We start from the raw sequence: 12,842 nt of genomic DNA, 5'->3' as shown, positions 1-12,842 counted from the left end.
CCTCTATGAATTTTGTGCAAAAAAAAAACAACAACAAACCCCCAAACAAAAAAACACCTGAAAGTAGGTTTTAAGGCTTTGAATGCAGATGCATATGCTAACAAAATACAATGAAACATCTTGCACTTCATTTCATTCATCCAAATGTTTACTGAATCTCTGCCATGTGCCTGTCACTGTTCCAAGCACTGGGGCCACAACAGTGAATAAAGTAGGGAAAATCCTTGACTTTGTGCAGTTTATATTTGAATAAGAGGAAAAAGACCTCCCCAAAAGCAAAGAAAAAATATATAATTTTATGGAATTAAAAAAACAAGCTCCAATAGATAGTCGACAAGGACCTACTGTATAGCACAGGAAACTCTGCTCAATACTCTGTAATAACCTAAATGGGAAAAGAATTTGAAAAAGAATAGAAACATGTATATGTATAACTGAATCACTTTGCTATACACCTGAAATGAACACAACATTGTTAATCAACTATACTCCAATAAAAAATAAAAATTTTTTAAAAAAGAGAGAGATTGGGCTTCACTGGTGGCGCAGTGGTTGAGAGTCTGCCTGCTGATGCAGGGGACACGGGTTCGAGCCCTGGTCTGGGAGGATCCCACATGCCGCGGAGCAACTGGGTCCGTGAGCCACAACTACTGAGCCTGCGCGTCTGGAGCCTGTGCTCCGCAACAAGAGAGGCCACGATAGTGAGAGGCCCGCGCACCGCGATGAGGAGTGGCCCCCGCTTGCCGCAACTAGAGAAAGCCCTAGCACAGAAACGAAGACCCAACATAGCAATCAATCAATCAATCAATCTTTACAAAAAAAATAAAAATAAAAAAAAAAAGAGAGAGATTAACAGTAAACCTCAGGGGAAAACAAAACAAAACACCATAAAAAAAGAAAAAAAGAAAAAAAAAAGCTCCAGAGAGGTAAAGGATGTGCTGAAGTCATATGTCTAATGACAGACAACTAGATTTGAATTCAGATTTCTTGGTTTTCAGTGTTATTTTCTCTTTCTATGGCAGGGTTAAAAAGCCTCTAACCCTGAGAAATCTGTGGGGGGAACATCTCCATCACGCACCCTGGCCACCTTGCATGTATCCACATAGGCCTCCTAGGCAAAGGCTGGAACCAACGGTTATCTGAGTTGTAGCAGAATGCTTTGTGATCTTTCCAGAACTGGAAAGGAACAGTCTTATGAAGACCTTGAGGCAATCTCCCCTGGGAGGCTGTCCTGGGACAGCTTCTCATCCCCCCCTCCCAGGTTCTGATGAGCTGTGGGCTTTCTGCCCCACCCCCATCAGAACAGAGCTGAGAATATAAAAACCTAGAACTGGCTGCAGCCTAGAACTGGCTCCTCAGAAGCCAGTTATCCCAGAACTTACATTGCAGTCACCTGGCCCCTTCATTTGCTTCAGTAGTGTCCTTTTTCATATATGGGACAAGGACTACTGGCACCTTGATGCATTCTTCCCTTTGTTATACATGTAAGTAATAAACTGTCTGAGGCTAAACTGGCTCCTTGGTTTTTTTGTTTTTTGTTTTTCGTGGCATGTGGGATCTTAATTCCCTAACCAGGGATTGAACCCTCACCCCTGCATTGGAAGGGCGGAATCTTAACCACTGGACCACCATGGCAGTCCCTAAACTGGCTCCTTGTATGTTTACTGGCTGAATCAGTCAGGCCTGGGCCTTGCCAAACTTCTGTGTGCTTGACAAAGCCAACTTAGCTATATTATGCTGCCCTACACTCTAGGAACTCCTCAGGAAAAGGCAAGTTATCTAGCACACGTGGTCTGAATAAATAGCATGGTGGGGTTGATACAAATCCGTCCCTGCTGTAGACTGAAAAAAATCGCAAAGCATCATGAAACAATCATATTTTGACATAATGGACAGCAGGCAGGTAAGTGTGAGTGAAAGCTAGGGTGGACAAGTGAGAACTCTTCGCAGGGAACCCTGGGCTGCATCTTGAAATCAGCGCCTATTTGAAGTAATCAGGTCCTCATCCAGTTCTGACCTCATGTTTTAGAGAACCTGACATCTTTTTACACGGAGCCTCATCAGAGACCAACCTGTCTCCCACTCCACGATCTTCAGGCAGTGGTAATTTTGCTCAGGTACTCATGGATCAGAGCACGGATTCCTGGAGTCAGGCAGACCTGGGTTCACATCCTGGCTCCTCTCCCTACTAACAGATTAATATCGGGTCTCTCTAAGTTTTATTTCTCTCATCTGTAAAATGACTTTTTCTTCCCTCCTATACTCGGATGATTTTTATTTAGTCTGCATATTATTCCAAATATTTTCTGTCTTGAATATGCAACTGAGCTTAAAAGAGAAGAATCAGATGTCTCTGTTTTCTAATCCCAGAGTTATAACTCCCAGAAAGCATGGTTGCCTCATGCTAGCTCCCTATATAGGGAAGGATCAAGAGTTATAAAGGAAGAAAACAAAAAGACAAGTTACTCCCCAGTATCTTAGCACTATATAAAGTTGTAATCAAAATTTTTGTATTTCTTATCATAAACATTTTCAATATTGCTAGTTTCCTATTCATCATTTTGCACAGCTGTATAGTTTTCCATTGAGTTGTTATACCACAGTACATTTGGTCATTCCTGAGTAAGTCCCAATGTTTCAACATGTAACATCATGAACATCTTCATATATACATCTTCCTTCCTTGAAATTCTTTTCTTAGAATAAAATCCCCAAAGGGGAATTACAAGGCCAATCAGCATAAACATCTCCATTTATCTTGTTACATATTGCAAAACTGCATTCCAAAATGATTCCACAAATTCATATTGCCCTTAGTTACATTCAGCATGAATGTGCCAATTTCACTAAAACTTTTCTAGCACTGGGCATTATCATCAACATGCCTACTTTAAGCATCTACTTTCTGAAACATTGTACTCGATGCTATAGGATACCAAAAGGAAGCAATCTGTGTTCCAAGGAGATTTATAATCTAGTTGAGGAAACAGATCACAAGCATGTAATGTACACACTAATAGCAGTTGATTACAGGGTATGATGGGCTAGAGTTTGTTTTTCCACTTCCTCCATATTTTATACCTTTTGGAGGCATAGTATAAACCAAGCTGCCATAACAAAAAAGAGCTTTTCAGCTAATTTTCTTTTTCAAATTTAAGTTTTTGAATAAAAGGGTATATAGTAAAAAATATTCTGCTATGCTGATCTTCCAGTCACCCAGTTTCCTTCCCCACAAGAAACTGATGTTATTGGTTTCTTGCATATACTGTCCAGTAATATTTTATGATACATGAACAAATGCTTATGTACAAATGTATTATTCCTCCCACTACTCCACTATTTTTACATAAGTGGTAGCATACCAACTGTCTGTACCTGGCAACCAGGTAGGCAGCCCAGAAAGCCAAGAATTATCAGGTAGGTCAAACTGGATAGGGTGGAAGGGCTACTCCCCGCACTCAAGGAAAGGGCCATCTCTGTACATTCTTCTGAACTGTGTATTGACAGGCTGAGGGGAAGATTTTTCTGGCAATGACTGGCTGCAATGCTCACCACTCTCCTGGCATAGTTAGGAGGTTACAGGGACATGAGCTGGCTGCCCGAATTCCCCATAGATGCCTGGGCTGATCTGTCAGTCTCTCTCCACTCTCAGCTTTGTGCCATCTAGATAGAGTAACCTGATTTCGGTTAAGGATATCTGGCTGGGTGATCCTGGGTGAGGCAAAAAACAGCCAAATTCTACAGCTCATTTTCCAAAACTTCTTCCAGGAATAAAAGATTCTGTAAAAAGGTGAACAAGGAGAATGTGTATGATCACTTGCCAAAGGCAGGAGTACAGACTTCTGCACTGAGCATGTGCTTCATCCAGAGGAAACACTCAGCAAATGCTTCTGATGGCCAGAGAAGGGAGAGGTGACCCTGGGCCACACGAGGCTGGAAAGGCTGCATCTGGAAGGGAGAACACAAAGACAGTGCTTCATTTGCATTTTAATTTGACTAGCATTATCATAAAACCATCAGCCCTACCTGTTTCAGCTTGGCAGGGCTACTTGTGCTCTGCCTTTTTAGCCCCTCTGCCATCTTTTAGCTTTATAGTTTACCTGGATGCTACTCTTTCCCTTCTCAATTTCAATATCTTTTTTTTTTTTTTTTTTTTTTTACTGGATTCTTCATGGAGAAAGAGGTCCACAATAGCTGTCCTTCTCACAGGAAAATTTAGGAATAGCTGATAAGAACATTGGAGGGGAGTGAGTCTAACTCTCTTATTTGATGGATATAGAAACTCAGGCCCAGAGAAGTCATCCAGTAGGTTAGTGGTGGTTGAACCAGGCTGGATAAACCCCCTTCCATTGGACTTTTCTTATGGAGCATATGAGGCAAAATGTCATTCAGTCTCCTTGCTTACCAATAGACGTGGACTCAATTCGCCTTGGATAGAGGTCAGTTGATAAATCTCAGGGCTCAAATATGCTAAACTGAAATTATTTTTCTTTATTATACAGCCACCAGGATGACTAAAATTTAAAAGACTGAAAATACCACGGAAATGGAGCAACTAGAACTTTTAAACATTGCTTGTGGGAGTGTAAATTGATCAAAACCGTTTGTAAAACTGCCTAACGGTATCTACAAAAGCTCAACATACATATTCTATGACCTAGAAATTCCATTCCTAGGTATTTACCCAAGAGAATTAAGTACATATATCCACCAAAAGACAAGTACATAAATGTTCCTAGCTAAAAACTGAAAACAATGTCCACCATCAGGAGAATGGATAATTTGTGATACATTCATACAGTGAAATAAAACAAACAAAACCCAAAAAAGAATGAACTGGTGATTCACACAGTATAGATAAATCTCAAATACATTATGTTGAATGAAAGAAACCAGACACAAAGTGTACATACTGGTAGATTCCATTTACATGAAATTCAAGAATAGACAAAAACTACTCTATGGTGATTGAAGTCAGGATAGTAATTATTGGGGTGTAGGAGATGGGAGGCAAAGGTACACTGACATGAGAGAACCTGTAGGATGCTGGAAATGTTCCGGATCTTGATCTAGATAGTAATTAATTACACAGGTATAAACATGCAAAACTTCAGCTTAAGTGGAACATTTAAAATTTGCCTGGTTCCTATACATAAGTTATACTTCAATTTTTTTTAAAGTGCCCTATATAGCATCTACATTGTAGTAAAAGCAATGCAATAAAAATAATTTTATCATTTCAAAAAATTATTATTTTTAAAATTCAAGACTATCAGGGTTACCGTTTTCATTATCTCATAACAGGCAGATTGCATCACCTCCAACTGGTTTGTCTACTACTAGTTTCTCCTCACTGAGAGGTTGTTTTGCCCGGCACATATTTGATTTTGCTGATCTCCTGTAACAAACTTCCTTGACTCTTATGTTTCTGTGGGATATAGTACAAACACCTCAATGAAACAAAAACTTTCCTAATCCATTCCCTATCTGTCTTACCAGACCCAGGGCAACCTCTCCCTTCCATGCCCTTAACCCCCAGTATGCAGAACATTTCATATCTCTTTGTCTTTGGTCTCCCGCCCTGTGCATCCACTGCCCTACCTCTGCTTCTTCCTCTATCAAATTCCTCCTCCATTTCACTGTCCAGCTCTCAAGGATTTGCTCTCAAATGTCTGCCACTGGTTCCTACAACCCTTAGCTCCTACCTTCCTGCCTCTTTCTGAGCTCAGTATATTCCCCATATTAAAACCCTCTATATTTTATATGACCTACCCCCTGAGCTAAATATTTTCTGAGAACTGGCATCATTTCATATCTGGATCCCTGGGCTCAGAACTTTGCTAAATAAATGGGTGCTAACAGAACTGAATAATAAGGTTCATTTTTGTCCCAGATTTCTGGTTTTCATAGTAATGTTGCTTCCTATTAAATTCTTCACTGCAAGCAGACTTGGGGATGAAAGTGGATATAGACGAGATAGTTTAAATTAGACATAAATTAGTGTTGTCTATAGTTTGGGTTTCCTTTTTCAAGAGATACAAGTCTCTTATGCTGTCCCATAGAATAGCTATTAATTTGTGACTATTTAAATTAATTAGAAGTAAATGAAAAAAAAATTCAGTTTCTCAGTTTCTTTAGCCACATTTCACTTACTCAGAAGCCCCATATGGCTAGTGGCTACTGTTATGGACAGCGCAGAATGGAGTATTTCCATCATCGTATGAAGTTCTATGGGATAGCGCTGGAAATCTCTGGCCTTTACGCTTACTCTCCCCTCTTAGAACACTCTTCCATCCTCTCCCACACCGCTTTCCCTATAACCATTATCATCCTTATTATGTCTGTAATTGCTTGTGTCTTTTAATAGACTAAGGGTTCCAGGACGGCAGGTGCTGTGTCTTACTCCTGAAGCTCCGGTGCTTAGCTTTGAAGCCCGGGCACACAGTAGGCGCTCAGTAAATGTTGAATTAATGAATGACAAATGGGAGGAACCTTCCAGATACACCAATCCAAGCCCGTTCTCCATGCTGATCATTTCCTTATCAGTCTCCAGCGTTTTTTAATTTTTACGCTTATTTTTAACCGTCCTCTAGAAGAAGAGAGGTAACTGCAGAGCACCTGTCGACTCCGGAGGCGGCAGCAGCAAGCAAGGGCGTCACACGCTCCTGGGCCCGCCCCCTCCCGCCTCCGCCCCGCCCCGCCCCACCCCGCCCCCACCCGGCTCGCCTAGAAGCCCGAAGCCCGGAGCCCGCGCCGCTGCTTCCCCTGCTCGCCACTGCGCAGGCGCGGCCCGCGAGCGTGGGTCGTGTAGAGGCTGCGGGCTGCCGGCACTCCGGAGCGAGGTGGTGTTGCGGCCTGTGTTCGGCCAGCTCCAGCCTTGCACAACCTGCCTGAGGCAGTGAGCCTAGTCTCCCCGCGCCCTGGGCAGTGTGGTCATGGAGAATCAGGTGCTGACGCCGCACGTCTACTGGGCTCAGCGGCACCGCGAGCTGTATCTGCGCGTGGAGCTGAGTGACGTGCAGGTAAAGGCAGGGCGGCGGGACGTGCGCGGGTCTCGGCTCCTGGGAACCGCTGGGACCCCAGTCCCCTTTGTCCGGGTGTGTACCGGAGAGCCAGTAGCGCGCCAACGGGATCCAGGACGCGGTGCGCTCTCGGCATCCAGGCCCGAGCAAAAGCTGGCCCACATGGAGGCAGACCCTGGGCGCGACCCCCTGAAGGCTTCAGGTACCTCGGGTGCTGCGTGAGCCCCGCGCGGGCCTCGGAGGCTGCCCCGGGCCTCCTCTTTGTTCGCAGTCTGCGGCCTGGTGGAGCCCGAGCCTGGCCCTGGAGGCCTGGCCGTCGGAGTTCGTGTTTGCCGAAGCTCTTCGAGGCGTGGGATGTCGTTTGGTCGGGGGTGCAGTGTGATAGTGGCTTGCCGGGCCGTGGCTGGACGTCTAGCGCTGGCCTGAGAGGTCCAGCGGGTCCCCTCGGACCTTCACGAGGCCCGCCGCTGCCTTGGAGGGGTCACACCCACCTCCCAACCATTAAGTGATGGAAATAATTCTTGTTAATTTTAGTTCTAAAGTCCATAAGACCCCGAAGAAGTGATTCCTCCGCCCCCCACCCCCGTTCTTAAGGATGTGAGCTCAGGTTTGCTGAGTTGCATAGAGAACTACAAAATTAAGTTACATTGAGTATTTATGCTTGATCTCATTGGCTCTCATAAGAACAGGCTGAGGCCTCCTAAATGGTGGAGCTCTCAGGACCTGTGTACCCCTTTGTCTCGGTCCAAACCATCCAGGATTCCCGTTTTTGAGGAACTGGAGTTTTCAGTTTGGAATGTTCTTTCTACATTCTTACTCCCTACTCTCCTTGACATCTACGGCACTTTGTAACCTCCTTCACTCCCCTTAACACTCTCTGCCTCAGAGTCAGGTGTTTATGTTCGGATCTGTCAGCCCATCTGGTATACTGTCTTGCAAGGTGTAGGTGCTCATTGAGTGTGGACTTGAATTTGTTGAATTTAATCTTTTCTTCTGGAATATAAACCTGTTTTCCCATTGAAACTTAAGACAATACTGACCAGAATGCCTTTAAATAGGCTGTGTCATTTAATGTGTTAAACCAGGCTGAATTATACTTTTGCGTCAGAGGATGTATAAATGTTCTTTGCTGTGTCCCTCTACTCTGCTCCAGGGTGTTTTAATAAAAAAAGGAAAAAACAAACAAAATCTTTGTAGATGGGGATCAAAGTGTCCTTCTAGAGAGGATTCTAACATCAGTCAATAAGAAAAGTACAGAACTTGTGTCATGGCAATCTCTCTTAAGTATTCAGTTAAACATTGTGTAGACCAATTAAATAAACTCAGGCCCTCTCTAGTTGTAATAAGGATGGAATATTCTGGGATACTTTTGAAGCTACAAACAGAAAAGATGTTTTTAGGTGAAGTGGGGTGGTGTTGGTGGAAAAAAATGGAAACTAGTTGGGCAAATGAAAGAATGCATCATACTTAAATTTTTCCTGAAAGATCTAAACCTTTTAGTTAAGAAACATGAACACATGTGTTAATCATATTTGGTATATTTTAAAACATAAAGGTATGTGTTTGGAATATATTATAGTTAAAGAAGTGTAACGGTGGAGGGAAAAATGGAATTTTCTTTTGGAGAGAGAAATCCTTTTTTTATTCTTTGGGAAAAAATAAATCTTTTTCCCCAATTGAGTTTTTGGTTTTTCTTGGATTTCCCATCTGCAATTCTGAGGCATCCATTTCAACTACCATTAGTTTTAATGTAACATGTTAATACCATTCATAAAAGAAACCCCCTACCATGTGTGAAATACTACAGATTTACAAAAATGAGTCAGACTCAGCTTTCCAATGGCATTCTATCTAGGAGGAAGCATATTATATACTAACAAAAAGTTTTGTGCATGAGTATGTTTATTTGTAGAGTCGGAGTTGAATACTGAACCAGGTCCCTGGTGTTAAAGGAATTTGTTACCTCTCTTTTCGTTAGTTAGAGGTGACTTCCAGAAATAAGATGAAGTATTCTTGTCAAACTGAGACTGGGAGAGCTTCCCAGAAGGAGAACGGCATAGACTTTCAGATTGTCCAACTTGTTGTATGTGTCAATGCCCTACAGCCAAAGAGCTCCAGGAACACACCTCTAGTTAAACAAGTTGTGTTTATTGCTCATATCAGCAAGGGCGAGCATACTCCATGGGTTTGCTCAAAATTGATTATAGAATTTGGACTTTGGTGATTGGGAGACAGACTAAGGAAGCAAGGATTCGCTTTAGATTAGATGCTGTCAGAAAGCGGGCAGTTCTGTGGTTGGGTATCTGAATAAGTCTTAAATATAGGGAAGAGAGACCAGAACAAGAATAAAACTAATTGGTAGAGAAGTGGCAGTCACTTATTTTGGCCAAGAGAAGAAGGGTGTCTGATATTTTGTGGGTGGCATTGTGGCCATGTTTTTATCTGTGCTTACACAAAATTATGAAATGGCCTTTGTCTCATTTTATCAAGGTATTCTGTGAGATTATGTCCAATAGCAGAATAACGTGTTCTAGCTGTGAGTGCCAGGCCAGCTTCTGAATGTCAGGGGCTGCTCCTTTTTAAAAATTTCCCAATTAATTGTTCTCTGCAGGGCTTGTGAAACTGGTGATTCTGGCTTGGGATGAAGCAATTCGTTTACTTGTTTAATGAAAACCCTTTGTGGAGCACCTACTTTTGTCTCACCTTAAGCTAGGTGCTGGGCTGTTGGATAGCTCTCTATCGCCCCCTGCTCTTCGTAGCATATGTGTAAGTGAGTTTGGATGTTGAATTCCAGTCTGGGGGCATGAGCCCTGCTCCTTTCCCTTTCTGAGACACAGAGAACCATCAGGTTTTCACATCTCTCCTCTGTCTTTGGAGCTGCAGACAGTGGGGCTAGGGCAGGGTTACTTTCAGAATAGAGTTTGTTTTCAGGATAAGCATGAAGGACAGATTGTGCCAACAATCATAGTTGTTAAAGCATTTGTTCATTTATCAAGGTTTTTGTTTGTTTCAGTTATATGAGGGCAGTGTGCATAGCTCTGTTTGGGAGCTGTTTGAAAGATACTGTTCTTGACCTTACCTAATAGAGAGTCTGGTGGAAAGAGTGGTAACTGAAGGCATGAGATTGGGTCCTTGCTCTTCCACTTAATATCTGGTGTCCGTGGATTATTCACTTAACCTTTATGAGCCTGAGTCTTTTCATGCAAATAAATGTGAATAATAACACCTAATTCACAGGATTGTTTTGAGGCTTAAATTGGATAATGGATTTGAAAGTGCTTTGTGAATTCTAGTGTGCTATTCAAGTGTAAGGGATTATTGTTTTGATACTAAACCTTAGATGAGAGAGAGAAGCACAAAGAGGAATAGAACAGAATAGAGGCTGTTAGCAGATTTATCCATATATGAAAACGTATTGAACAACAGTGGTGGCTTTACAAATTAATAGGCGAAAGGATGAACCATTCAGGAGATTGTATTGGGACAATTGGTAATCTAAATGGCAAAAAGATAAAGTAAGATCTTGCCTTATGCCGTGCACAAAAGTCAATTTCAGGTGGGCTAATGAACTAAATGCATAAAGCAAAACTACTAAAAGAAAATGCAGGAGACTGTCTTTATGATACTGGAACAGGGAAGAATGTGTTAAACAAGACACAAAAACATAAACCCTAAAAAAAAAGATGGCAGATTTAAGACAAGCTTGAGGCAGATATTTGTGGCACATATCACTGAGCTCTTCCTTATATGCCCAAGGAGACAGTATGTTCATTACGGCAAAAAAAAATTGAAAACAACCTCAGTACTTATCAACAGGAGAATGGATAAACTGTGGTATATTTATACAACAGCACACTGTACAACAGCTAAAATAAATGAAACAGAACCAGCTGTATCTGTGGATAAAGTTTAGAAATATATCAAATAAAAAGCAAGTTGAAGAATTATATGTATTCATATTATATATATGAAACCATTTATGTAACATGTAAAATAAAAGTTTGTATTGTAATGAATACCCAACATGTTGTATATGAGTAAAGAAATACAGTGGGAATGATAAACTCCAATTCTAGAATAGTGGTTGAGCTTCCCTGGTGGTGCAGTGGTTAAGAATCCGCCTGCCAATGCAGGGGACATGGGGTTGAGCCCTGGGCCGGGAAGATCTCACATGCCATGGAGCAACTAAGCCCGTGCACCACAACTACTGAAGCCCGCGCGCCTAGAGCCCGTGCTCTGCAACAAGAGAAGCCACCTCAATGAGAAGCCCGTGCACTGCAATGAAGAGTAGCCCCTGCTTGCTGCAATTAGAGAAAGCCTGCGCGCAGCAATGAAGACCCAACGCAGCCAAAAATAAATAAATAAATTAGAAAAAATCATAAAATCTGTCATTTTATCTATATAATCTCACTCTTGTACACATAAATATGAAAATATAAGCAAAAAAATTGGTGGAGGTGTTCCTAAACCATCTTCATATTTCAGAATCCACTTTTTTTTTTTTTTAATGTTTATTTTGGCTGCGCCAGGTCTTAGTTGTGGCATGCAGGATCTTCGTTGCGGCATGCAGGATCTTTAGTTGCGGCATGTGGACTTCTTAGTTGTGGCATGCATGTGGGATCTAGTTCCCCGGCCAGGGATCGAACCTGGGTCCCCTTCGTTGGGAGCTCAGAGTCTTACCCACTGGACCACCAGGGAAGTCACAGAATCCACTCTTCTGAATCACATTTCTACTCAGATGTCACGGTCCATGTTTTTCCATATAGTATCATCCTCTGTGCCATTAAGAGCACTAAATGCAGCATTTCTGAAAGAACGCTCTACTGTTATCTCATTTTTTTTTCAAGCCATCCATACCTATTTATAAGTTTTGATGCTGGCACATTCTTGCGACACAAACCAGGATTCATACCACTTCCTTAAATGGCTTTTAAGTGGTTTATTGGCTGAAATATTGAGTTACAGCTGTGTAGTCATGCCATCTGGAATAACAGCCAAGCTCCCATATGCTAGACAGTGACAACCATGTCATGGTTGCTACTTTGCCAAAGCAAGTGTAAGGTGCTGCTGTCAATTTTAATAAGTATCCTGATTTTAGAGATATTAAATTTGAGAAAAATGTCCATTTTAGAATTAATGAGATATTAATTTCATTTTGGAGTTGTCAATTAATAAGTTTTAGTATTTAAACCCCTGAGGCAGGATGAGATCACCAGGAAGAGAGTATGGATCAGAGATTACCAAATCATGCCCAAAACATGTCATGATTAGGAGCCTGGGGCTGTTTGCCTTGGTTTTGCCACTTGCTGATTTTGTAATCTAAACTAGTTACATAATCTCTGTAAGCCTCTGTTTCCTTGTATGTAAAATTGTTATATGAATAGTGCCTATTTTATAGGGTTTTTGTATGTGTGTGAGATAGTAATGTGGAACACTTTGAAAAATAATTGGCCTATAGTGAGTGTTCAATGAATGTTAGTGAAATGAGCTGGGTGAGGAAAGTGGCTAATTGGAGAGGATAGGGTTCATATTAAGGGGGTAGCTATTGTCATTCAAGAATGCAGATCTGAGGTTGGCATCTAATTCTTCTAATTTTTGAAGAAGAAGCTGAAAATCCAGAGTTTTTAAAATGAAAAAACCTCATAGTTTTATACTTATTCAATAAATATATAAATGCTTGCTGTGTGCTTAGTAGTCTCCTAGACTCTGGGACTTGGGCATGAGCAAGGCAGACAAGGTCCCTGCTCTCATGAAGTTTATATACTGAGTGGCGGTGGCGGCGCAGGAAGACTGGCAATAGAAGCAGATAAATTCATCAGA

The 12,842-nt window shown here is 41.8% G+C and overlaps 1 protein-coding gene across 1 annotated transcript in view; it reads left to right on the top strand.

Annotated features, from left to right (window-relative positions):
- Positions 1–6,728: 6,728 nt before the first annotated feature.
- HACD3 (3-hydroxyacyl-CoA dehydratase 3) overlaps positions 6,729–12,842 on the top strand; it is a 32,293-nt gene continuing 26,179 nt past the window's right edge. The window contains exon 1 of the mRNA XM_059915501.1: positions 6,729–7,022. Within this exon, the coding sequence (XP_059771484.1) occupies positions 6,936–7,022 (87 nt within the window). The 5' untranslated portion in view covers positions 6,729–6,935. The remainder of the gene's footprint in view (positions 7,023–12,842) is intronic.

This window comes from Balaenoptera ricei, chromosome 2, assembly GCF_028023285.1.
Source record: "Balaenoptera ricei isolate mBalRic1 chromosome 2, mBalRic1.hap2, whole genome shotgun sequence".
Lineage (NCBI taxonomy): Eukaryota > Metazoa > Chordata > Mammalia > Artiodactyla > Balaenopteridae > Balaenoptera > Balaenoptera ricei.
Note: the sequence above shows the minus strand (reverse complement) of the source record. Positions and strands in the feature narration are given on the sequence as shown.